Source organism: Erithacus rubecula (genome assembly GCF_903797595.1).
Source record: "Erithacus rubecula genome assembly, chromosome: 21".
NCBI lineage: Eukaryota > Metazoa > Chordata > Aves > Passeriformes > Muscicapidae > Erithacus > Erithacus rubecula.
The window spans coordinates 9,048,652-9,072,654 of record NC_136673.1 but is presented as its reverse complement, the minus strand read 5'-3'; the positions used below and the strand labels follow the sequence as shown (position 1 = coordinate 9,072,654).

General features: G+C 49.0%; 1 protein-coding gene across 1 annotated transcript in view; it reads left to right on the top strand.

The window, feature by feature from the left end:
• The window catches only part of EHMT1 (euchromatic histone lysine methyltransferase 1), a 460,745-nt gene that overhangs the window by 57,635 nt on the left and 379,107 nt on the right, over positions 1–24,003 (top strand). Inside the window, exons 3-9 of the mRNA XM_079324230.1 lie at positions 8,806–9,350; positions 11,866–11,907; positions 18,282–18,459; positions 19,780–19,916; positions 20,672–20,860; positions 21,816–21,896; positions 23,859–23,979. Coding sequence (XP_079180356.1) covers positions 8,806–9,350; positions 11,866–11,907; positions 18,282–18,459; positions 19,780–19,916; positions 20,672–20,860; positions 21,816–21,896; positions 23,859–23,979 — 1,293 coding nt within the window. The remainder of the gene's footprint in view (positions 1–8,805; positions 9,351–11,865; positions 11,908–18,281; positions 18,460–19,779; positions 19,917–20,671; positions 20,861–21,815; positions 21,897–23,858; positions 23,980–24,003) is intronic.

The following is a 24,003-nucleotide window of genomic DNA, read 5'->3' as shown; positions in this document are numbered from 1 at the left end:
TCTTGGGGTGTTCTGTTCTCTGTTCCTCAACAGGGAGGTGTTGCAGAAATGCCCTGTGGTTCCCACCTGGGCTGTCCTCTTCTGTCTTCATCCTGATAAAGAGAAATAATTGAACTCTAAATGTAACAATTATTTGTAGGAACAAGCTTTTTGCATGTTGCAGCACTTTTGTTTCCAGTTCTGGGGGTGAGTCCCAACCTGTGAAAGCTGTTCACTAGGCTCAGTGTCCCTTTCTGTGTAAAATTGCTCAACACAGATAGAAAAGCTGTGACAAGGCTGTTTTGTGCTCTGTGGGAAATGTTCCAGTTCAGTTTTACATGTGGGTGTGAGCTTAGGTCCATACTTCCCTTTGACAGGATGGGGAAGGGGGCAGGGAGAAGGGAGATGAGTGGAAAAAAAGCTTTTATTAGGTCATATTGTCTTTAGTCTGACTCAGAGAGAAACTATTAAAAAGTGGTTTCTTTGCAAGAATTGCAAGTGTGCTTCACTCCCTGCTCTACGTCTCCCTTGACCTTTCAAGGCAAACCACTCCTTTTCTGATTCCTCATGCCCAGGGGTGGAAAGTTCCAGTAAAGCAGCAGCACAAAGGAGCAGGAATGGGTGTTGGGAATGAAGGTCTCCATTTGCTCCAGAGTTTCTGAGCCTTCACCTGAGGCAGCAGCTTTCCAAGAGCCACAGTGCTGGTGAGATGTACACAGTCACTGCTCTCATAAACTTCAGCCTGCTTTGAGAGACTGTCTGGGGTTTAAACTCCTGGAGGGGGCTTTTTTTCCCCCTTTTTCTCCCTCTTATTGCAGGTAGGAAGCTGCTGTGAGCACAGGAAGTGCTGTTTTCCACTGAGCAGCTGCAGCCTTTGCATTCCCACGTGCAGGGATGGCAGCTTGAAAGGAGGGAAGGACTAATCTACTCTGCTCAGGTACTTGGCACTGGGATCCCCTGCTGAGGCTGACAGCAGGAGGCCAGGGAGAGCAAAGTGATGCTTCAGGATTTTACATGTTCACCCAGCTGTGCACCAAGCATTCCCTGGGTTTGGAACCCCTGCCTTGGAGCAGGAGCATCCCTTGGACACAGCTGGGCTCATGGCTGTCACACACAGCCCCATGCCATGGCTAAGGATGAAAGAGTTTCAGGAGGCTGTTAACCTGCTCTGAGTCATTAAACTGTTGAGCCAGTTTCACTGTTAATGTTCAATCTGTGTCCTGGGGGCCTAGAAGGGCCAAGGGAATGCTGGAGGGCATTTTGGTGTGGCCAGCAGGTCAGGGGAGATCCTTCTCTTCTAATCGACCACATTTGGAGTTTTGGGTTCAGTTCTGGTCTTCATGGTTCAAGAAAGACAAGGAGCTGCTGGAGAGGGTCCAGCAGAGGCTGCAGAGGTGGTGAGGGGTCTGGAGCATGTCTCATGTGAGGGGAGACTGCAGGAGCTGGGACTGTTAGTCTGGAGCAGAGAGGTCTCAGAGGGGATCTGGTTAGTGCACAGAAATATCTCCAGGGGTGTCAGAGGATGGTGCCAGACTCTGTTCAGTGGTTCCAGTGACAGGACAGGGAGCAATGGCCATAAACTAAACACAAGAAGTTCCACCTCAGCATGAGGAAGGGAAAAAGAGCTCTGGATCAGGTGCCTGGGGAGGGTGTGGAGTCTCCCTCTCTGCAGACATTCCAACCCACCTGGACACGTTCCTGTGTCACCTGTTCCAGGTGATCCTGCCTTGGCAGGGGTTGGGCTGGGTGGTCTCTAGATGTCCCTTCCAATCCCTGTGATTCTGAGTCCCCACCAGCATTCCCAGCCCACTGGCCAGGTGCTGAATCCCATTAACCCTACCTGTGTAACCTCCATGTTGAGCTCTCACAGCAGAAGTTGATTCTTCCTATTTTCTAGTTTACTTTTTACTTGGTGTGCAGGGTCACAGTGCTCCAGGGAGGAGTGACACGTCAGGTCTGGAAATACCTGTACACCAACCACCAACCCATCTTCACAAGGGCTTGGGTGGAAGAAGAGACCTTCAATAACTCATGACAGAGAGGAATTTTTGCCTGTAAACACATTGGTCTGCATATCTTGGCTTCAAAATGCTCTGCTTTTGGGCTTCAGTCCCAGAATCCCAGACTGGTTTGGGTTGGAAGGGACCTTAAAGATGATCAGTTCCATCCCTGTGCCATGGGCAGCAGTGCCATCCCTGGGTCAGGTTGCTCAGGCCCCTTCCAGCCTTCAGTGATGGAGGGGGTGCTTTCCTGCCCAATGGATTCAGGGTCCCCTGCTGTCACCTCTCCCTCATCTGTGTGGCTTCATCCCCAACATCTTCATCCTCCTGATGGCAGCTGGGCTCCTCTGTACTTGGCAATTTTCCTTTTTGTTGAAGTTAGAGCAGGAAGAGGGGAGGGAACTGCTGTAACACAAAGACTAAAAGCAGGTGCTTTTCTCACTTTTATCCAGCAGGACAGTTGGGTATTGAATCAAAGGCTGTGGAATCTGTGGTGTTTTAAGGATGATCTACAAAGTGCTTAAGGTAGAACATCTGTGTGGTGTGTGTATATAAATACAGCTGTATGCACTTCTTAGTCTGCATTTCCAAATCCTGAGCTTTTCCTTTAAGCTCTGACTTTGCTTAGTTCATTTAAGCTAAGTTCATTTAAGCCCTGTCTTTGAACATTTCTCTTGCAGCAGCTGAAGCCTCTTGGCTCTGCTTGGGCTCTGTGCTGAGGAAATGTGTGGAGAATGGGCAGAGAGTGTCTTGCCTCCACCAGTCCTCAGCACCAAGATGCTCAGAAAAATGTGTAAAAGTTCCAGATAAGATACTAGTGCATTTGTTGCAGAATATATTTTAATTTCTATTTCTTTTCTGCTCTCTTTTCCCTCAGACCTGGTGGCTGCAGTTTGGCCTGGAGCACAAGGGCTCCTAATATTTGCATATTTTTCTTACTTTGTTTCACCAAGCATTGAACTCCAAACTTTAGAAATGCATTTAAGCCTTTGTTTTGTTTTTTTTTTTTTTTTCCAAAAGAGCATTGTCAGAGTACCACTGAGTTTTGAGTTGATAGCTGACCTCCCTCAGAGGGGAGGTTTCTGTGGGTGCTTGTCCCTTTGGGTCCCCACAGAGGTGATGGTGTCTCCTCTGGCTGTGGCCAGGATGGCTGCTGGGGACAGTAGCACATCTCTTACACATCCTCTGCCCACAGATAAATTTGGCAGGCTGGACCCAGCTCTGGCAAGCTCCAGGGCAGGACTGGAGCCAGGTCTGGCTCTGCTGAAAGGGCTGGAAACCCCAGCAGGCAAAGACAGCAAAGAGGAACTGACATCTGGGCTGGGAGAGGCTTTAATTCTGCCTAATTTAGGGGTTTTTAAAGTTATCATTGTAATTGGGAATTAATCCACTTGTTTCTGCTTAGACATGGGAGCAGGCAGGTTAGACAGGGGTGGGTTTGTCCAAAGATGTTTAAAGTCAGCCTGTGCTGCTTTTGAGCTCTGGGCTCTCTCTGTTGGTTGCAGTGGTGGCTTAGGGACCCCTGGAGTGGGAGACACCTAAAATTAGATGGGGTGCTCTCATCCTGTCTTTCATCAGAGTCTGTTTTCTTTGGGGGAATTTTAATTCCAGTTTGAGTGACTGTGATGTTCTGTGACATTGACTTGAGCCTGGGGAGGGCTGGGAGCTCTGCAGTGCTCTCAGGGATTGGTAATTCACAGGGATAGTGGAATAGCCCAACTTCCTTAGTCTTAAATGCCTTGTGTTACTAAAATATACCCAGCCCCTAAACAATATGTTTTTACTTGAAGTTTGTGCCAACCAAGTATCAACTTCAAATACCAACAGTAAATCTTTTGGGCACATTACCTGGGTTTTAAATGAATCCAGACTCGATGGGCATTCAGACAATGTTGGGGTTCATGGGAGAAGCTTTTCCTGCTGCATCTGGCATTGGGGATGCCTCTCATTAATAAGGTTACACTTCATGGATGCAGGCTAGAGCTTCCTGCCTTTTATTTCTTTTTAATTAAAGAAAGAATGGTTGTAGCTTAAAGAGCAGTGAGAGAGTTAGAGAGAAAACTGAATGTGGAGAAAACATCATTTTGGCCTACCTAGAAAGGATGAATGCTGGAAAGTCACAAAGTTTTAGAGAAATACCAACTTTACTTTTGTAATTTCTTGCACTTGCAGCACAGGAGCAGAAAAGCTGCTGAACAGCATTTTCAAGGGGAGAACTCAGTGCCACGAGGTGTATTTGAAATGAGGATTTTAGCAGGTTTTCAGTGAAGCTTTTTTTTTTTTTGGGAATGAAAAAGAGGGGATGGAAAGGTCACATCAGGAAGAAGTGTTTCTTAAGGTGTCTGGAGCTGTTGAAGAGCTTCTGTATTGTCATTGTGAGGCTCCTGCTGGCTCTGGTTTGTGTTCCCATCCCTGTCTGTGGGCCAGAGTTCAGCAAGGGTGTGAAATGTGTTGAGTTGTGCCTGTTCAGCAGTGCTGTGCAGGTGCCCCTGCTGAACCTGGGATGGCAATTCCTGTTTCCTGTTACCAGATCAGGTGTCTTGGCTGGGAAAACCCAACCTCATTGAGCTCATAGAGTTGCCATGCAAATTGTGATGCAGCTCTTGGCATGAACTGATTCTCCATGGGCAGCTCTTTGGTTTGTGCTGGAAATGGGGATGATGGGCTGGTGCTTCTTGCAGGAGCTCAGTGTGTAGGAAACAATGCCATCCCAAACTGTTCATGGCTTTGTTTTAGTGCTGCCAGAAGAGGCAGTGGGACAGTGGAGGGGATTTTACCCCAGAGAAAGGGAGGATCCTGCTTGCAGTGTCTAAGGTTTATTGGAGGCTGTTTCCTTCCAAACCCCTCTTATAATGGAATTGGTAGAACAGAAATGTTTACTCCCCTTGATACTGGCAGCATGCTAGGTGGAAGAGAAATGTTTCAAAGATTTCCAATGATAATGAACAGAAGTCTTAATTATAAAAGGTACAGGTGCTTTAAAAAGTTTAACTTATTTTCAATTAGATATAAACTGTGAATCTATGTCCTTCTTCAAACAGAACTCAGGTTCCTAAATTACCTAAAGGCAGAGGTTTTGTATTCCTTTGAGATTTAGGCATCTAAATCTCATATATATTTTAAACACTTTTGAAATCTGGCATTTATTTCTAATCTAACCACTGATTTTTGTGTGGTATAAAATCACCAGAGTTTCATGAAAGGAAACATGGTTTCTCTTCCTGCTCAGTCCTTGGCCTCTGCTGTGAAGAAATTCCATATCTGTGTTTCATCAAATCTGTGCTCACACAGGTTTGGAAGGCTGGTGCCACTTCCACAGTCAATCAGATTGCATTTCACAATGAGGGAAATAAGGGTGTGTGAGTGTGTGTGTGTGATTCTGATTTTAGCTGCATGGATTTTTCATAAAGCCTGTGATGCTTTCTGGGGTAATGCAGTTACTTCCCCAGGGCAGTGCTCTAATTCACATTGTTTTGGTTGCTTTCATGGCAGGTAGAGTAATTCCTGCCCTCTGCTTATTCAGTTTATCTCATAGTCAGTTATTTGACTGCTCTGGTGGGAGAACACAGTGTTTAAATCAACAAATATTGAAGGCTTCATTCAGCCAGGTGCCTGAAGCTGAGCTCTAGAAACCTCCAGCTGTGGTTAGAGAGCTTATTTTTTGTTGCTTTTCTTTTTTTTTTCCCTGGCACTGACTTTGCTGCAATAATTACTTAAATGGCCTTTTAAAGATCCTGAATGCAGAGAGAGAAACAAGAATTGAAAGAATAAAATCATAGTTGTGGTTCCCTCTGCCCACAGCTTTTCAAATAGTTAAATAAAACAGTGAAAAAAGGAGCAGTTTGTCTTCTCCTGGAATTATTGCTATCAAAACCAACCCCTTGTGCCTCTTTCTGTACACAGGGAGGTCTGGGTGGTGTGAGAGGGAGCAGGTGGAGATGATAACTTTGAATCCTGCTTGGAGAGCCCTCAGTCACTGCTCCTGCAGGTGAGGTTTGTGTCTCTGTGCTCAGAGAGCACTGGGGAGCAATGTTGGGATGTTTTGGAGCTCTCTCTGGAGGCTGTGAACCAGCAGAGCCCACATGGGAGGCAATCCCAGGCTGGGCTGCCTGGAATTAGGAGGAATGGATCTCTTAGTGCAATGTCTCATCAGGAAAAATGGCCAGAGCTGGTCCCCAGGGCAGTGACCACTTGGGGTTTGGAGACTTTCCATCTGCAAGGATGCTTTGTGCCAAACATCTGTGGCTTTCAGCTGGAAATCAGGAACATCAGAGAGACTGTCCCCCTCTTCATCAGTGAGCAGTCTGAGGCTGGAGGGGTCAGTGCTGCAGGAGATCTTTGAGATGCCCCTGGGCAGAGCCTGGTGTGAGCTCAGCACTGACCAGCCAGAGGTTGGATTGGATGCTTCACTGGTACTGACCAGGCCTAAGAAGGTTTCAGCTGGAAATGTCTGTAAATCTCAGATGGGAAACAAAACCCAGGAAGTTTAAGAAATAATGAGATTGAGATACTAGAATGCATCACTTTTAGAATCTAGAGCTGCCAGTGCTGTTGGGGCAGGAATTGTACCCAGATTTTTCAGGTCAACACAGTGGGAAGGAGATATTAAATATCAGGGCAAGGCTCTTCCCTCCCCCAGAGGTGCTGGCACTGCCCAGGCTCAGGCTGGAGCTCAGGGCAAGGCTCTTCCCTCCCCCAGAGGTGCTGGCACTGCCCAGGCTCCCCAGGGAATGGGCACGGCCCCGAGGCTGCCAGAGCTCCAGGAGCGTTTGGACACCAGGGATGGACAGGCTGGGATTGTTGGGGGTCTGGGCAGGGACAGGGGCTGCACTGGCTGATCCTGGGGGTCCCTCCAGCTCAGGGGATTCTGTGATTCCATGATAAAGAAAGACTAAACAAATGTACTAAAAAAGGGTAGAAAAAGGGGGTGATTATTATTTTTTCCCCCAGTGGAAATGGAATTAGGGTGGGTTTTGGGAAGAGCTGTTCTGGTGAGCTGGGTGGTGCTGGGTCTCCTCCCTGCTCACCTTTGCAGGGAGCTGTCTGTGCTTCGGGCTGGCTTTGCAGCTCAGGCTGGACTTGTCATCCCAGGATCCTGGTGGTCCTTCTTGTGTTAGCCTGGCACCAGGTTCTTGTCAGGTCAGAAGAGACAGCTGAGGAACCAGCTGAGGGAGCTGGGAAGGGGCTCAGCCTGGAGAAGAGGAGGTTCAGGGGGGCCCTTGTGGCTCTGCACAGCTCCCTGACAGGAGGGGACACTGGGGGAGTCGGGCTCTGGGAACAGGGAACAGGGACAGGAGGAGAGGGAGTGGCTCAGGGGAGGTTCAGGGTGCCAGGGGAGGTTCATGTTGGACAGCAGCAGGAATTTCTTCATTGGAAGGAGCTGCTCAGGGAGGTTTGGAGTCCCCATCTCTGGAGGTGTCCAAGGAACACCTGGATATGGCACTCAGTGCTCTGGGGTGGTGACAAGGTGGGGGTTGGTCACAGGTTGGACTTGATGGTCTCTGAGGTTTTCCAGCCTTGATTCTGTGACTCAGAAATGTTTTCCTTGCCTTTTGTGCTTCCTGGGCAGTGTGAAATGAGGTGCTGATTCCCAGGTCTACCTGTTCCTCCTGTGTGACTCCAGGCTCTCTGGAATCTGTGGGTGAAAATTGCTTTGATGGGAGCTGGTTTGAATCAATCCCCCTGCTCTGACAGAGCTCTCCCTGTACTGCTTGTCTTGCTTTTCATAACTGTCTGGTCTCTGGAAGGAAAACAAGCCAAGGAATCCCTAACAGCAGGTTGATGTAATCATTGCACTGAGCGTGCCAGTGGATTGTTATCACTCCTGCTTGCCTGGGGAGCTGCTGGGTTGTCATGTCAGACAAGTACATGACATTCGTAGCTGGGTTTTTTCAGCTTGGATTTGGGATCTTTGATGGGACAAAGTCACTGCTGGAGGAGCAGGGAAATGTTTGGAAGGGAAGGAAAAGGACTGTTTTATATGGGCATTGTTGTACATGAGCTTTGTCAGGCTGCAAAAGCCTTGCTGCATTTGAATCATAGAATAATTTTAGTCTAGAAATGCATTTCCCACACTTCACTCCTGTGTTTACTCCTGCTGTTACCTCTGAAATGACACCAGGAATCCTGGTCCTGTTGTGCTTTCTTGTGCTGAAAGAGCCAATTCTCACTGAGCAACATTCAGAGCTGGGATAACCAGGGAATTATTCCTTGGGATCTTCCTTGCAGCAGCAGAGCCCTGATGTGGACATGTGGCTGCTGGGCTGTGTGTGTGCCACACAAAGCTCCCTGGGACAGCCCTGCCAGCAAAGCTTTTCCATGTCAGACTGCCTTTGGGAAGGGCTTCACCAGGGATCCGGATGCAAGATGGGGCAGAGTTTTGTTTGCCAGGCGTTGTGTTGACATATGGTCCAATAAATGCAGTTATTGGAAAAGCCAGAGATAATATTTACCTTGAAAAATCCATTGTTGGGGATAAATGGCCACATTTACAGCTGAGACAAGTGGCAGTAAGTGCACTGCTGGCACCTGGGCCACCCACCCCAAATGTGAGAGTGTGAGGATCCAGGAGAGCCGGGCAGGTGGGTGAGGGAACAACCTGGCACTCAGTGCTGGGCTTTAGTTGATGTGGTGGTGGTGGTTGATCCGTGGTTGGATGATCTTGGAGGTCTTTCCCAACCCTAAATATTCTGGGATTCTGTGATTTACATCAGGCAGGGTGCTGGAGCAGAGAGTTGCTCTTACACTGTGAGTAGCTGTGCCTTCCCTTAGGAGTTTCAACACCACTTGTGACTCTTTTCTCCTCTCTTCCTCCCTCTCCCTCCAGGGTTTAATGCCATGGCTGCAGATGAAAGCGCTACAGAAAAGCAAGTGGGGGAACCAAAAATGGCTGTAGATGGTGAAACCAACGGTTCCTGTGAGCACAGTGAGGGTGGGGGCCACCCAAACCCAGCAAAAACCACTCAGGACAACACAAAAGTGAGCCAGCAGGACTCTAGTTCTAAATTAAATAGGATAGCAGAAAATGGCATTTTGGAGCGGGACAGTGAGCCCGGCAAGCAAAACCACCTGAAAGCAAATGACTTCACACAGACTTCTGTCACAGGGAGCAATGGATATATCCTCACCAAGCAGATGGCACAGGAGCAGCCTCTAAGGACTACCAGCTTTGCTTCTCTCACTGGCCATGCTGCAAAAACGCTGCCTGGAGGAGCAGGCAAAGGCAGGACTCTGGGGTCCTTTGGCCAGCTCCAAGCCACGATGCCAAGCAAGCTCGGGGAGGGCAGCAAGGACACGGATGCTAAAAGAGCCCCTGCTGAAGTCAAGGTGCACCGAGCACGGAAGACAATGCCTAAAGCCACCCCCAGCCTGGTAATGTACCTGCCCAGCACACTGCTGCTGGCCTTGCTCTTGCCTTTCTCTGGGGGTGTGAGGGATAGCTGGCTGCATGGCAGCATGTGGTGTTCAGGGCTTGCCCGCTGAATGGATTGGTTTTTAAATTTATTTAATATCTATATATGTATTTATTGATTTATTTTAATTTTTTCTCTTCCTACAGATAGAGTTGTTAAAATAGATGGTCACATGGCCACCAGCAGCTCCTGTCCCCAATGTGTTTCTAAATATATAATTGATCAATTGCCTCCTCCAACAGATCTGTGTGAGACACTAAATGGCCTTTCTCTCATGGTTCTATTCCTCATCAGCCTCTGCTGACATCCAGAGCTGCTTGTGAAACAAATTAGATTTCTTCTAAGGTCAACCCAAAGGAAATTAAGCATAGCATGTAAACTTGAGACTCTTCCTAAGCTCAGAATCTGTCAAGATCTGTGAGGCAGCTTGATTGCACTGCTGTAGGACTCATTATAGGACTAAAAGAGATGATGTTTTCTCTTCATGTCACTGGGAAATGTTCTCTCCAGAATCCTTAGGGGGTAGATTTACCACCACTTAATAAAGCAGAGCCTTGCTTTTTTTTTTTTTTTTTTTTTTTTTGGAGGCATAAGGAGATGTCATTTGGTGCTTTCATGTCATAGTGGGGAGGACAGGAATGGGTCTTTCTTTGTCATGGGACAAGTTTGGTTATTTTTTGGTTCTTTGCCAGAGGTAGGGAATAGATCCTGCAACAGGCAGATCTCCACTATAAGCAGTTTTCATCCCTGTGATGCTTTGTGACTACAGTGAGCTGGATCCTCTCACTGTGCTGTGTCTGAGGGTGGAGGGAGAGTGGCCTTTAGGTCAAGGAGAGGATTAGCCATGGGAGTCATTCCCAGAAATGCATGGAAGCTGCTGCAGCTTTAGCTGCAGTGGAATGCATTGGTGCTGTGATCCAGCAGAGTGGTGAGGTGTGAAGGGCTCAAAGCTGTAGGGCTCTGTGGCCTGGAGCAGGGAAAGAGAGAGAAAAGGGCCCAGGTGGGGAAAAGTCCCTTGGCTGTGGCACCACCTGTGCCTCCAGCAGCAGCTGGGAGTCCAAAGAGCACAGCCAGAGCTGCAGCCTGTGGGCACCAGGCTCAGGAGAGGAAGAAGCCACACCTGCCTGCCAGGATTTCCAGCCAGCCCCCCATAGCACTCATTTCCCCTCTGCCTTGCCCTGGCTGTGTTTGGATTCTCTGCTCTCACCCCACCTCTGTTTCCTGGGTTGCACAGAGAGAAACTATTAAAAAGTGGTTTCTTTGCAAGAATTGCAAGTGAATTCAGCTCTCCTCATGTGCTTCATCAGTCTCCCATCAATCTGCCATCAGTCTCTAACCCAGGGAAGCCTTTGCAGCCCAAACTGCCTCCAGTCCCCAGCTGTGCACTGGAATTGGGCTGGGCAAACCCCCAGACCCTTCTGGAATTTAACACAGACAGAGATCCTGTGGGCTGAGCAATTGAAAGAGGCAATTCCCTCCCTAAAAGTCGACTGCTGGGTTGGAGGGAGTGTTTCCCTCATTCATATTTTATGATTCATTAGATGAATATTTATATTCAACCCCTTGGGCTTCAAGGTTTGTCTCTGGGAAGAGGAGTGTGGTGTTGGGGAGCTCTGGGATGGCTGGGACACAGCTCCCTGGGATGCTGCTGGTGATCCTTCTTTGCTCACACAGCAAAAGCAGCTTCAAAAAACCAAAGCCTGCACTTGTTGATCTGCTCTAGAAAGTACATAGCCTGTCCTCAGCTCCTCTGGCCATTTGCCTTGGGCTTAAAATAGGGAGAGAAGCAACATTCATTCCCAGGAAGGGTGGTGAGAAGAGGCTGTTCCCATCTTCTCCCCTCAAGCCTCTGCAGCTGAATGGGAACCCAAGATTTGATCTCAGTTCTGCAAGACAATAAAACATCTGTTGTGTTCAGCCTTCCTGATAATTACTACCTCATTTTTCCCCATTGTCTCTGGAATTTGCATGCTATTTTCTTTGGAGCAGAAGAGTCCTTGCTAGTTGCATTTATCTTTCCCAATTATTTCTCTGTTGAGCTGCTTAGAGGAGGCTCCTCAGTTCAGGAGCTTTTCCTGCACCAACCTTCACACCTTTTCCCTTTAAAAACCTCCATGAAATCAGGTGCTGTACCCTGGGAAATAAATTGTGGAAATCACCCAGAAGCTGATATTAGAGGACTCAGTAGTTTGCTTGGCTAAATTTTTTAGGGCATTGTTGTTTTCTTGGTGAAACTGCTCTTGCAGAGCTGTTCTGCCTGGGAGGAGGAGGGGAGGAAGGTATTTTGCTGCCTGCAAAGTGTGAACATTTGTTCCCCCTGGCTCCTGCAGAAACCCACTGGGGCCAAAAAATTGTTTTCTGTAATCCAATAGCTGTCAGGGGACCTTGGTAGTCTTTTCCTGCACATGTGAATTGGTCTCTGAAAGGAAGAAGAGAATTTTCTCACCAATTTAACCAGCTTTTTCTCTGTCTAGGAGTTTCTTCCTGAATTGGGATCGAAGCTGAATCTGAAACAGGTGACAATTTTAATTGATATTGTCGCATGTTGAGGTGGTTTTTGAACAGAGACCTCAGGAGGGTTGTTGACAGCATCATTTCTGCTCTCCTTCTGAATAGAGCAGTAACACAAGCATTGCACTTTTGGAAGAATCTTTCTCTCCTAGTCCATTTTACAGCAAGCTTTCCAGGGCCAGGCAGCAGACTGAAAGGCAAGAGTGTGTCTGTATGTGTGTCCTGAGCTTGGACAAGGCCCCTGCTGCTTGGGAGCCACAGTTTCTGAGCTTTACTTCAGTAAAACATAAGGGATAAAGGGTGATAAAGGTACTGAGAGCATCCCAGAGTTACCTTTGGAGACAGGAGGAGCAGATGGATGAATTGGGAATCCCAATTGTGTTTCCTTGGTGACCACGAGGCTGGAGTTTGGGGTGTGTGTCTGGTGGTATTTTTTTGTGCTGTGCAGAGGACTGAGTCAGGAAATAGTGCAAAAATCCTTTAAATATGTGTTTTGGCCTGATTCACCATGTGTCCCCAAAATGCCAGGTGCCAGTTTAACTGGTAGGGAGACAATGTGGGCTTGGAGCAGGAGATGCTTTGCTTATGTTGGTCTTTCTACCAATGATCATCAAACTATTTATTCCCTTAAGTAGCATTGCCATTAAATACCTGATCCCAGAGCTTTGCCTCTGTGTGTGTGCACAGGTGCTGCTGTGCTGACCTGGGCTGGGGCTGCTCTGCAGGAGCCTCTGGCCTAGAGAACACCCTGTGCCCATCTCTTGGGGCCAGGCAGGTGGCAGCCAGGGGATTGCAGGGGGCTGGGATTGCTCAGCAAGCTCCCATATGCAGGAAACATAAAGCAAAAGGGCAGGGTCCAATGGGGGTGATGGTAATGGGGATATTCTGTCCTTGGGGAGGACTTAGAAGGTCCAACCAGGACCCTTTCCAGAGAAGTATCCAGGTGTGCTCCACTGGACTGGAAGAGTGAAGTCTGTGTGTGTGAGCTGGAGCAGAGTTAAATATGGAATCACAGAATATCCTGAGCTGGAGGGACCCCCCAGGATCAGCCAGTGCAGCCCCTGTCCCTGGCCAGACCCCCCAACAATCCCAGCCTGTCCATCCCTGGTGTCCAAACGCTCCTGGAGCTCTGGCAGCCTCGGGGCCGTGCCCATTCCCTGGGGAGCCTGGGCAGTGCCAGCACCTCTGGGGGAGGGAAGAGCCTTGCCCTGAGCTCCAGCCTGAGCCTGGGCAGTGCCAGCACCTCTGGGGGAGGGAAGAGCCTTGCCCTGAGCTCCAGCCTGAGCCTGGGCAGTGCCAGCACCTCTGGGGGAGGGAAGAGCCTTGCCCTGAGCTCCAGCCTGAGCCTGGGCAGTGCCAGCACCTCTGGGGGAGGGAAGAGCCTTGCCCTGAGCTCCAGCCTGAGCCTGCCCTGGGCCAGCCCCAGCCATTCCCTGGCTCCTGTCCCTGTCCCAGAGCAGAGCCCAGAGCTGCCCCTGGGGAGGAGCTGCAGCCACGGGGAGCTCTGCCCCCAGTCTGCCCCAGCTGAGCCATCCCAGTGCCCCCAGTCTGCCCCAGCTGAGCCATCCCAGTGCCCCCAGTCTGCTCCTCATAGGCCCCTCCAGACCCTTCCCCATCTTACCTGATGGTAAATCTCCTTCAGGAGTGACAGTGCTGCCACTGGGCTCCATAAACAGAGGGGCTGCTGCAGGGGGAAGTGAGAATGAGGGCTGTGGTGCAGTACATTTAATTTGGTATTTGACTGGTTGTGCTGGTGCTGCTGAGGCAGCTGTGCTGGCTGGGGGTGCTGCCCCAGCTCTGACCACAGCCCACAGAAATGACACAGCAGTAACAGCCCTGGCCCCAGCAGAGGGGTTTGCTTCTGTCAGGAGCCCTGGTGGCACATCTGGCTTGGGCTCCCCTGTTTCATTTTGACTGATTTGTGACACTCCCCTGCCTTGGAGCAGCTTGGTGCAGGAGGGGACAGGGATGAGATCCACACCCCTGGGTGCTCTGCTTCAGAATCACAGAGTGCAGCTTTGGGCCACATTTCAGCTCAGTCTACTTGGCTGCCTGAATTGTGTTTTTGTGTAGATATGTGAGTGCACCCAGATCAGTGCAATTGTAATCAAGTCACAATGGAATCCCCCTCTGAAGGGCACATGTTAATCAGCAGATGAAAGGTGGCTTAGCCTTGCAGCTGGTCTGATCTAGACTAAGACTAAAGCCTTGCAGGTTTGATGCTCCAAGGTAAGGCTTGATCAGCCTCCTGAAACTCAGCCTGCAGCAGCAGAGAAAATGCAGAGCAGCACCACTACAGCTCCTACAGGCACTATCATCTGCTTGTGATCAATTTTTTATAGTAGACTGATATTTCTTGCTTAACCACCACTCACCAGTTGTTAGAAGCAGATCCCCCTGGGAGCTGCTGCCCTGTGCTCTTCAAAGGCAGAGCCTTGGTACACATCTCCCAACCCTCCTGATGGATGGAGGGGCAGAGCTGCTGCCTGGCACTGCCCTGTTCCCAGTGCTCAGCTCACTCCTGCCCACTTGGCTCTGGTTTGCAGCTGGAGATGAAAATCCTGCAAAGAACAGAACTGAGGGAACACATCATCTAAGCTGAGGTGGTTCCAGGCATCAAGAGTCCTTCTGCAGTGCTCTTAGAGCTGCCCTGTGCCTGTGTCCTTCCACCAACACTCTGGTTTATCTCCCAGCTTGCTGGTTTTAGTGATGGAAAGATCCCTTAAATGCTGGGCAGTGGGAAAAAAGCCAAGTGGATTTTATAGAACCAACATGAGGGTCCATAACTGAGGGTGGTTTGTTCTGTAGTTTTGCTTTCAGGAAAAAAAACCAAAACAACTGAGGATGTTCTGTCTTTTACCATTTTAATAACTTCCCTTTGCTGCTGTTGTGGACTTCTGTCAATAATAGAATTGTGGTAGATCCCATTAAAATGTAGAGAGCCCTTGAGTTGAATTTTTGTGAACACATCAAATATTGTGTGCTTGCCCCAGTCTGAGCAGTTTTCCTGGCTGTATTTCTCACAGTGGGGTTGGACATAGTGGAAATCCCATTTTTGCTGTTTTCAGCCACAACCATTGCTGGAAATGTTGGAATATCTGCCCACTTCTTCACTATTCCATACATGAAGTTGTGACTTTACAGTCTTTTGCATAGGGTGAGCTGATACCACAAGAGAAGCTGCAAGAAGTGCAGATGTTGGTGTTGCAGTTTCTTTTTCTCTCTCATTTTTAGTCCTTTTTTGGCCTGCAGTGGCCCACATGTGACCACAGGGAGCTCAAACTGCATCCTGGAGTTTCCTCTGCATGGGATTCTGTTCTCTACTTCTCTCAAGCTGTGGATAAAACTTGTTTAATAAGAATAACAAAGATGTAACTGTTTTATGTAGCTGAGAACAAGAAAAAGTGGTGAGAAAACTGACTTAAAAATTTGTGCTGATCCTTTTTATTACAATCCTTAGATGTAACATTTTTATACACACAGACATCTCTTCACCCCTTTCTAGGAATTCTTGTTTTTTGCCATTGCTGCATTTGCCTCTAAGTAAATCTTTATCTTACAAGATTTAATTTGATTTAAAAAAAAACTTTTAGCAGAATTGCATGAAAAACTCACATTTAGCAGTTGTCCTTCAGCCTGTTGAGGATTTTAAATTTATTTCTATGTTGTAATTACAGAGGGAGAGAAAAACCCCAAGCTAATAGCATAATACTTTTTAATTTAAAAATTGGATTGTATTCTTCTAAGCAGCCTGGCATGGCCTGAGTGTGATTTCCTGGTGTTTGGGAGTATCAGCACCTTTTTTCAAAGACAGTTGCAAAAAGCTGCACTTAAAGGACACAGAATGCAGCCCTTGTTTACACTTGTGTCAGATCTGCCTGTCCCAAGCTCATTTTTCTAATTTTGAGTTAGAAATGGAAAACATTGGGTATTTCAGGGGACTTGGGAATTCTTGGAATAATTGTGTAGCCAAGAGTTGCTGTTAACCTTTAGATCTATAAACTCAGGACTTTTAAGAGGTATAAATAGTATTGTTGAGACTATTCTTGGCATACTGTGCCCTGCACTCCTGACGTGCATTTTTGAAGGGGTAAGAACAACTGAGAGCAGACTCAGGAATGATCCAAGGCCCAGAAAATGATCCTATGGCTGCTTAATTTGTTCATTCTCTTCAAATTACTGTAGAGAAACTTTAAAGAAAAAAAGAGAAGTTGGTCATAGTCCATAAGTATCTCCTGGGAGTGAGAGGTTCTGATGAGACAGGGCTTTTTAATTTAGTTGCAAAAGCATAATGCATTTAATTATTTGACAGTGAGAGCAATTAAGCATTGGAACAACATATCAAAGGCTATGGTGGATTTGTCGTCTTTGAAATCGTTAATCCAAGACTTGCTGCCCTTTTAGAAAAGCTGTGGCAATTGAGCCAGAAGTTATGGGCTTGATGCAGGAATCATTGGCACTCTGATGGCCTTTTGCTCTGGGTCATTTCTGATTATCGTTAGAGCTTTGCTGGGGCTGCCCCTGCCAGCACCACACACGTGGCACTGCCTAATTAGGGGGATGAGCCCGTTTGTCCCAAGGTCACACTGCTGGGAGCAGTGGCTGGGTGCCTGTCTGAGCCTCAGTGCTTTTATTGCTTCCTGCTCTTTGTTCCTGCCCTGCTTCCTCCTGCATTCCTCTTGCTGTTTGGGTTTTCCAGCTGTTGCTTCTCAAGTCCCTTAAGAAGAGTTTTCCTGCAAGTGGTGCACCACTGAAACCTTGGAGTCATGGAGGGTTTGAGCTGGGAGGGACCTTAAAGCTCATCCAGTGCCACCCCTGCATGGCAGGGACACCTGCCACTGTCCCCAATGTCCAGCCTGGCCCTGGGCACTGCCAGGGATCCAGGGGTAGCCACAGCCCACCCTGCCAGGGAACAATTCCTGCCCAATATCCCATCCAGCCCTGCTCCTTCTCAGTGTGAAGCCATTCTCTGTGTCCTGGGAAGAGCCTCTTTCTTGGAGCTCCTTCAGGTCCAGGGTCTCCCCAGAGCCTTTTCCTTTCCAGGCTGAACAATCCCAATTCTCTCAGCCTTTCCCTGTGTTCTGCTGCTTGTGCTCTGGTTTTGCTGGAGCAGCTCTTCCTGCTGCACAGCTGGATGCAGTGGGATAAATCAGAGGTAAATCCAGTGTAAAATGTCACAGCAGAGGCAGCTTTCACCCGGGTGTCTGTCAACACTGTGGGAGAGAAGGACAAGCAGGAACTTTGTTTCATGTTCCTCCACGTGTTTCCTTTTCTCACCATGTACCTCCTTGCTGGGCTGTAACAGGAAAATGTTTCAGTGAACTGGACAAGGGGTCTCACCCTGACCTTGACTTCCCTTTGCCACACTTCACACAAAAGGCAAAGGAATAAAAGCACCATCAAACCAAGCCATGTCTGGTTAAAGAATAAACACAAATGAAAAAAGGAAACACAAACACAGTCTGGACCTCTCTGTCTGAGGCTTTTAGGGTACATAGAATGGATTAGACACTCAGGAAGGGGATTGTTTCCTAAATTAGATGAGAAAAACATTGAAGTAACATCAAAAGCTGAGTGGCATTCAGGGACATGGCAGAGTGGTGGACTTGGCACTGCTGGGTTAATGGTTGGGCTTGGTGACCTTAAAAGTCTTCTCCAGCCTAAATGATTCTCTGTGGAGCTTCTTTCATAACCAGAGGTGCAGGGTTTGACTTTGTATTGGATACAAGCTCAAATCAGAGCAGGTGTGAGTGCCTGGGAGGGCTGCAGGAGCAACAACAAAATCTTCTTGCTTTGCAGTAGGAGCCTGGAGCCTGCCTGGGGCTTGGCACAGCAGCAGCTGGAGTGGGAATGTGTGGGTTAAGGGAGCTGGGACAGCTCTCTGTAGATGCCCCTCAATGACAAGGAAAGAGCTGTTTGGCTGTGTTTGTTGTGTGCTGGGCTGGAGGGGGAGCTTTGCTGAGGCTCAGTGGTGCCAATGCTGTCCAAAAGGAAAGATCCCTTTCCTCTGCTGCCTGCTGCTCTGAAACAGCCCTGCCCAGTCTGCTTGCTGTGACAGCCACGCTCAGGGTGTGCCCAGGGAGTGCTTTGCTTGAGTTGGTTCCTCGCTGCAGAGCCACCCAGAGCTGTGGAGAGCAGGGTCTGCTCCTTGTCATGACCTCTGCAGGTCACCTGTCACCTGCACAGCCCCAGAGGGAGCACCCCAGCCAGGCTGGGAGTGTTGAGGCAAAGTCCCCTGACATGCTGGAGGAAGGGCTGTGTGCTCCTGCCTTCAGATGGAAATGATTCTGGTCAAGAGAAAGGAATTAAATTAATTCCCTAATTTTTAAAAATTGTTTATTCAATGCAGAAACTAATTGAACTGCATTTTGTTTTCCAGCATGTAAGTAAAGACCCCAAAGATGGGAGAGACATCAGAGATCAGAAGGAATCCAAGGAGAAGGAATTTGACAACATTCTGGACTTTGTGAAGCCTGTGTCGTTGCCCTCTCTCCCGGGCCTTCACCAGTCACTACCTCAGAACCAGAGCTATGTGGCCACCACCAAGTCACAGACAGGTAAAAAGGAAAGGGTTGGAATGTTGGAATCCTGAGCAACTCCCACCTCCCAAACTTGTGAGTGGGGCTGAGAGAGAGATGAGGAGATTAACAAGGATTAAAAACCTTTTTGCCACTCAGTCTCCTCCAGGGTTCTCTTTCTTGCCTCTGCTAAAAGCTTTTCTTACAGGGGACACTTTGATCCCTTTTTCCTCTGGGATGTTCTGAAGAGGTTTCTGTCAGTTCTGTAGGGCTTTGAATATCTCCACAGCTGCTTACCAAGAATTACAGCCTTATAAATAAAATTAATTGGGTTCACAGAAATTTTTAGCGGTCTCTTCATAAATTCTGGTGGAATTTCATTACCATGGAAGATGAAGAAATGCTTCCAAGGAACAGGCTGTGCAAGTGCAAACAATAACAGTGGTGCTGAAGCTGGCTGTTCCTAAAAGAGCTTGCACCAAGCATCCTTCTGCTGTACAGTCACCAAAGGCAGCAGCAGGCAGGGAGCTGTGATGTCTGGTGTGATTAGAAGGCCAAGAGGGAGACTTAACAAATTAAGACCCAATGAAAGGAGTGAAAGGAATCAAACAGACTTCCATAGTAGGTGTGAAATGAGGTTAGATGGCAAACAGCTCTTTATGTAAGGTGCCTTCTCCCTGTGTGTTCTTCAGTTATTGTCAGATTGCTTCCATTGTTAGTTGGTATTGTTGGCCTTGCAGTCTCAATTTGAGCAATTGGATTCCATTCAGCCTCCCACAACAGCAGCAGCACTGCCAAATGCAGGATGATTTAAGGATTTGGTGCTGTGTGTGCTGTTGGAGGGGCCAGAAGGGGTGTGCAGAGGGTCCTCAGAGTTTGGGAAGCTCTGCAGCCCTGGCAGGAAGCTGTCTGTGTGTCTGCACATCCCTGTGTGTCATCATCAAAGAAATCAGTTGGAGTGGCAAGTTTTCTGAGGTCATGTCCTCAGGTGTGATTTCAGAGAATCACAGAAGTTTTGGGTTGGAAGGGACCTTTCAGATCCCATCCCACCCCTGCCATGGCAGGGACCCCTCCCACTGTCCCAGCTGCTCCAGCCCCAGTGTCCAGCCTGGCCTTGGGCACTGCCAGGGATCCAGGGGCAGCCACAGCTGCTCTGGGCACCCTGTGCCAGCCCTGCCCACCCTGCCAGGGAACAATTCCTGCCCAATATCCCATCCAGCCCTGCCCTCTGGCACTGGGAGCCATTCCCCGTTGTCTTGTCACTTCAGTCTAAAGTCCCTCTCCAGTGCAGCCCCTACACTCTATCCCTTCTTTTCATTCCTGAGCAAACTTTGGGTTCCTTCTGCTTCTCTTTTCCAGCTGCTGCAGTATCTCGGAAGAAAAAACGGAGAATGGGAACCTATAGCCTGGTTCCCAAGAAAAAGACCAAAGTGTTAAAACAGAGAACAATGATAGAGATGTTTAAGAGCATAACTCATTCCTCTGTGGGTGCCAAGGTAAGGGCAGCACTGAGCCCACTGCACATATTTGTTGTCACTTACACGTCCCTTTGTTTGGACACCAAACCCATGTGGAGGTGCAGGGATGTGCTGGCTTGTTGGGATCAACATCTTCCCTTCTGAGTCTCCATCTTCCCTCTGGCAGCAGCTTCCTGCCCAGGGCAGCCTTGCTGCTTTGGGAATGACTGTTCCAGAGTGGCTGTTCAGATTCCAGCTCCTAAACAAACTTTTTACAATGAATGTTCCCCTTCTGTCCTGTGAATCCTGGATAGCTGGAGAGATTTCAAACATGCCCCTTTTTGTTTTAGTCCTCAAGGTCTCATGTTGCTGCTTGAGGCTGTACAGAAAAACACTTGGTTACTTATAAAAGTTCAGACATGGACTCACTCCTGATTAAATTCTGCTTTTGCTGTGACCTGAAGTTTTGGTCTTGGAACTCAAGGAGAACAGTGCTAGGATCTCAAGGAGTGATATGAAAATCCCAATGTGATGTAACTTTCCTTTCCATTCCCTAGAAACCTTGCTGCATCCCTGGTGGAGCTGCCCCTCCATGTTGGAATGGGGTTCTCCTCCCCAAACACCCTGTGCAACCATGTGAGTCTGGAATGACTCCTTGTGCTCCCCAGGTCCAGCAGGGTGAGGTGACACATGGCAGAACTCTGGAGGGACACAGAGCCAACATAGAGGAGAATCTGGGATGGATGCAGCTGCTCTACCCCAGGAATTGATGTTGTTGTCTTTGTGACTTGCAGAGTGACAAGGACCTGGGGGATGGCAGCCCCCATGTGAATGGGGAAAGCATTGATGTGGACTCTGAGGAGGAGGACTCAGATGAGTTGGAAGAGGAGGATGATCATGGGGCAGATCAGGCAGCTGTGTTCCCTGTGGATGACAACAGGACCTCCAAGGACAGCGTGTCCGACGCAGACAACGCCAGGAAGGTGATTCCTGGGCCTGAGGAGCAGGATGGGCACTGCTGGGGTGTCAGGGAGAGCAGGGCATGGAGTGAAGCAATTTCTAGGGGTTTTTTCACCTGCAAGATGACAGAAGGATCAGCAATGGCAGAGAGACTCTTTGGTGACCATTTCCAGCTTCCCACTGCACCTGTGAGGGTCTCCCCACCTCCCCCCCAGTTCCAGCCCTATGCAGTTCTGGGATCCACTCTGCAGAACCCCCACCATGTCTAGTTCTGGGGTTCCCTGAACCAGTGGGAGACATCTTCCCAGTCTTGCTTGGGAAAGCACTAAAATAATCTGGTTGCTTTTTTTTCCCCAAATTTTAATACGCAGTAGAGGCATGAACCTGGTTTGGGGTTATCAAAGAAGTTGAAATTTAGTTGGAAAACTTTATTCTGGAATAAATATTTTTTTCTCCCTCTACCAACCCCACAGATGTTCCATGATGGAGCTCACTGAGCTCAGTGCTTGTGCAGATTGAGGCTGGGGAATGCTCTGATGAGTGTGGGGCACATCAGGGTGGGGGGGATGCCCTGCTGGGTCCATCAGGATGGGGGGGATGCCCTGCTGGGTCCATCAGGGTGGTGGGGGATCCCCTGCTGGGTCCATCAGGGTGGGGGGGGATGCCCTGCTGAGTCCATCAGGGTGGGGGGGATGCCCTGCTGGGTCCATCAGGATGGGGGGGATGCCCTGCTGGGTCCATCAGGGTGTTGGGGGATGCCCTGCTGAGTCCATCAGGGTGGTGGGGGATGCCCTGCTGGGTCCATCAGGATGGGGGGGATCCCCTGCTGGGTCCATCAGGGTGTTGGGGGATGCCCTGCTGAGTCCATCAGGGTGTTGGGGGATGCCCTGCTGGGTCCATCAGGATTGGGGGGATGCCCTGCTGTGGGACACCCCACCTGACTGACCCATTCTGTTCTTGGGCCAATGGTGGCTGCAGATCGATGATGGCGAGTCTGAGGAAGAACAAGAGTCTGTAGAATCTGGGGAGGAGGAGGAGGATGGAGACGAGTCTGACTTGGTAAGCTGGGCTGCTGAATGTGTTTTTCAGCCCGTGGCCTGTCCACAATAATTTTTCCCCTTTGCACTGCTGCCAGAAAGAGAGAGAGAGAGAGCAAAGGGTGCAGTTTCAAGTCTCCTTGACAAAACTCATTCTCTGAAACCACCCACACACGGAGTATTGTTTTCCACAAGGTGCTTAACCCTGATCCTTGGCACAATTAATTGCTTTCTGATGCTAACTAATGGGCTTTTGTTGTTTTCAACAAGGTGTTGACTGCTTTTGATCGTTTGAAGGTTAACAGAGGTGTTTAAGGGTGCTTGAGTTCCTCAGAGGCACAGTTGGCACATGCTAGGAGCCAGCAAAGCTTCTCACCAAGTTGAAGTTCTGCTGGGATGGGGTTGTTCCCAAATCCACTGGCCCAGCCCACAGCCTAAATTCCCTGTTCCTGGTGAGCAGCTCTTAGCAGGGAGACAAACAGCACTCAGACAGATAGACAGACACCCTCCCTGGGACCTTGGTCAAGCAGCACCAGGTCAAGACTTTCAGCAGCTGCTGGGGATTTTTAATTTTTATTTTTAGATGGTTGGTGAAGGGAACCTAATGATTTTTTAATTTAAATTGTTCATTGACTGTCTCTGTGCACCTCCCTCCCCTTTCCTTAAAAACTGTCTTTCCACAGCCTCTCAAGTTGAGGAGCCAGCATTTGAGGCACCCCAACTCTTCAGTCACCTTGAGAAAATTCTTGATATTTTGAGCTGAAGATAGAATCATGCACACAAAACACCTCAAGTGAATGAGTGAAGCTCTGTAGGGTCCTGCTCCCTGTGCTCTGACACTCCAGGAGCCCAGGGAGGAGCAGGGGCTATCCCTGTTTGGGTAACTGAGGCCAGTCTGTTGTGTTAGCCCACACCAAGGGTGGGCTGGGACTCCCAGGTGACATCTCCACATCCTGGACAGAGGTTTGAGCTCTGCTGAGTCACTCAGCTCCCAGCCAGGACTGGCTCACACACAAACCTCTCTCCCATGAGCAGTTGGGCTGAGCCACATGCTGAGCCCACACTCAGGGATTTTGGGGCAGCACAGACACCCTGGAGAGCCAGGGCTCAGCTCCTGGTGTTCCCTCACTGGGAGAGCAGGGCCTGATCCAGCTGCTGGTACTGGTACCAGGAGGTTTTCCCAAGGCTTTGTTGGCAGCTGGATAAGGATCAGGAGCTGGCAGTTTCAGTCTGAATATGAATTTCATAATTGATGCATTAAACCCTGGCAGGGTTGGGGTGCCTGATTCCTGTTCTGATGTTGACTTTGAAGCCCCACCCCAGACAAGTGAATTTGTTTAAACCAAGCCCAGGATCTGTTGAGATTCATACATGTGGCTGAGTATTTTCTGCATGGCTGGTCTGTGCTGCCCTGTGCCTCAGGGAGTGGGCTGCTCTGCTGCTGTACAGTTCAGTTCCCCTGGGTCCACTCCAGCCCTGCCAGGTGGCTCTTTAAGTGCAAAGTGGTTTTTTTTTGTGGAGAAATATGAACATTTTTGTTTGAAAACCCAACTGCCAGAGTTCAAGAAGCGTTGGGACAACCCTCTGAGGCACAGAGTGGGGTGTTTGTGCAGGACCAGGAGCTGAACTTGGTGATCTTTGTGGGTCCCTTCCAGCTCAGGATATTCTGTGATTCTGTGATTCTACAATAATTTTCTGGGAGAAGCTGGAAGTGTGCATGTGCCTGCCCACTTGCAGTGCTGCTCTTGAGCATGGTGTGAGGGCCTCCATGCAAGAGAAAGTGCAGCCTGCCCTGCTGAACTGACAGGAAATCCACCCACACGTGTGCCTGAGTTTCCTTTTCAGTGCTATAAAGGCATCTTAGCACCTCTTGGTTTCAAACCCCTGGTTCTTCTCACACAACTGGAGCTGGGTGAGGGCTGCTGCACCAAGGGACCCTGGTGCCACCATGCCTGATGTGCACATGGCCTCTCTGCCTCCTCAGAGCTCAGAGTCCAGTGTCAAGAAGAAGCTGCTGAAGAGGAAAGGGAAGACAGACAGTCCATGGCTGAAACCCACCCGCAAGAGGAGGCGGAGGAATAAAAAGAAACAAGGCGGTGTGCTAGGTAATTCATGGGGTTCTGTTCCTT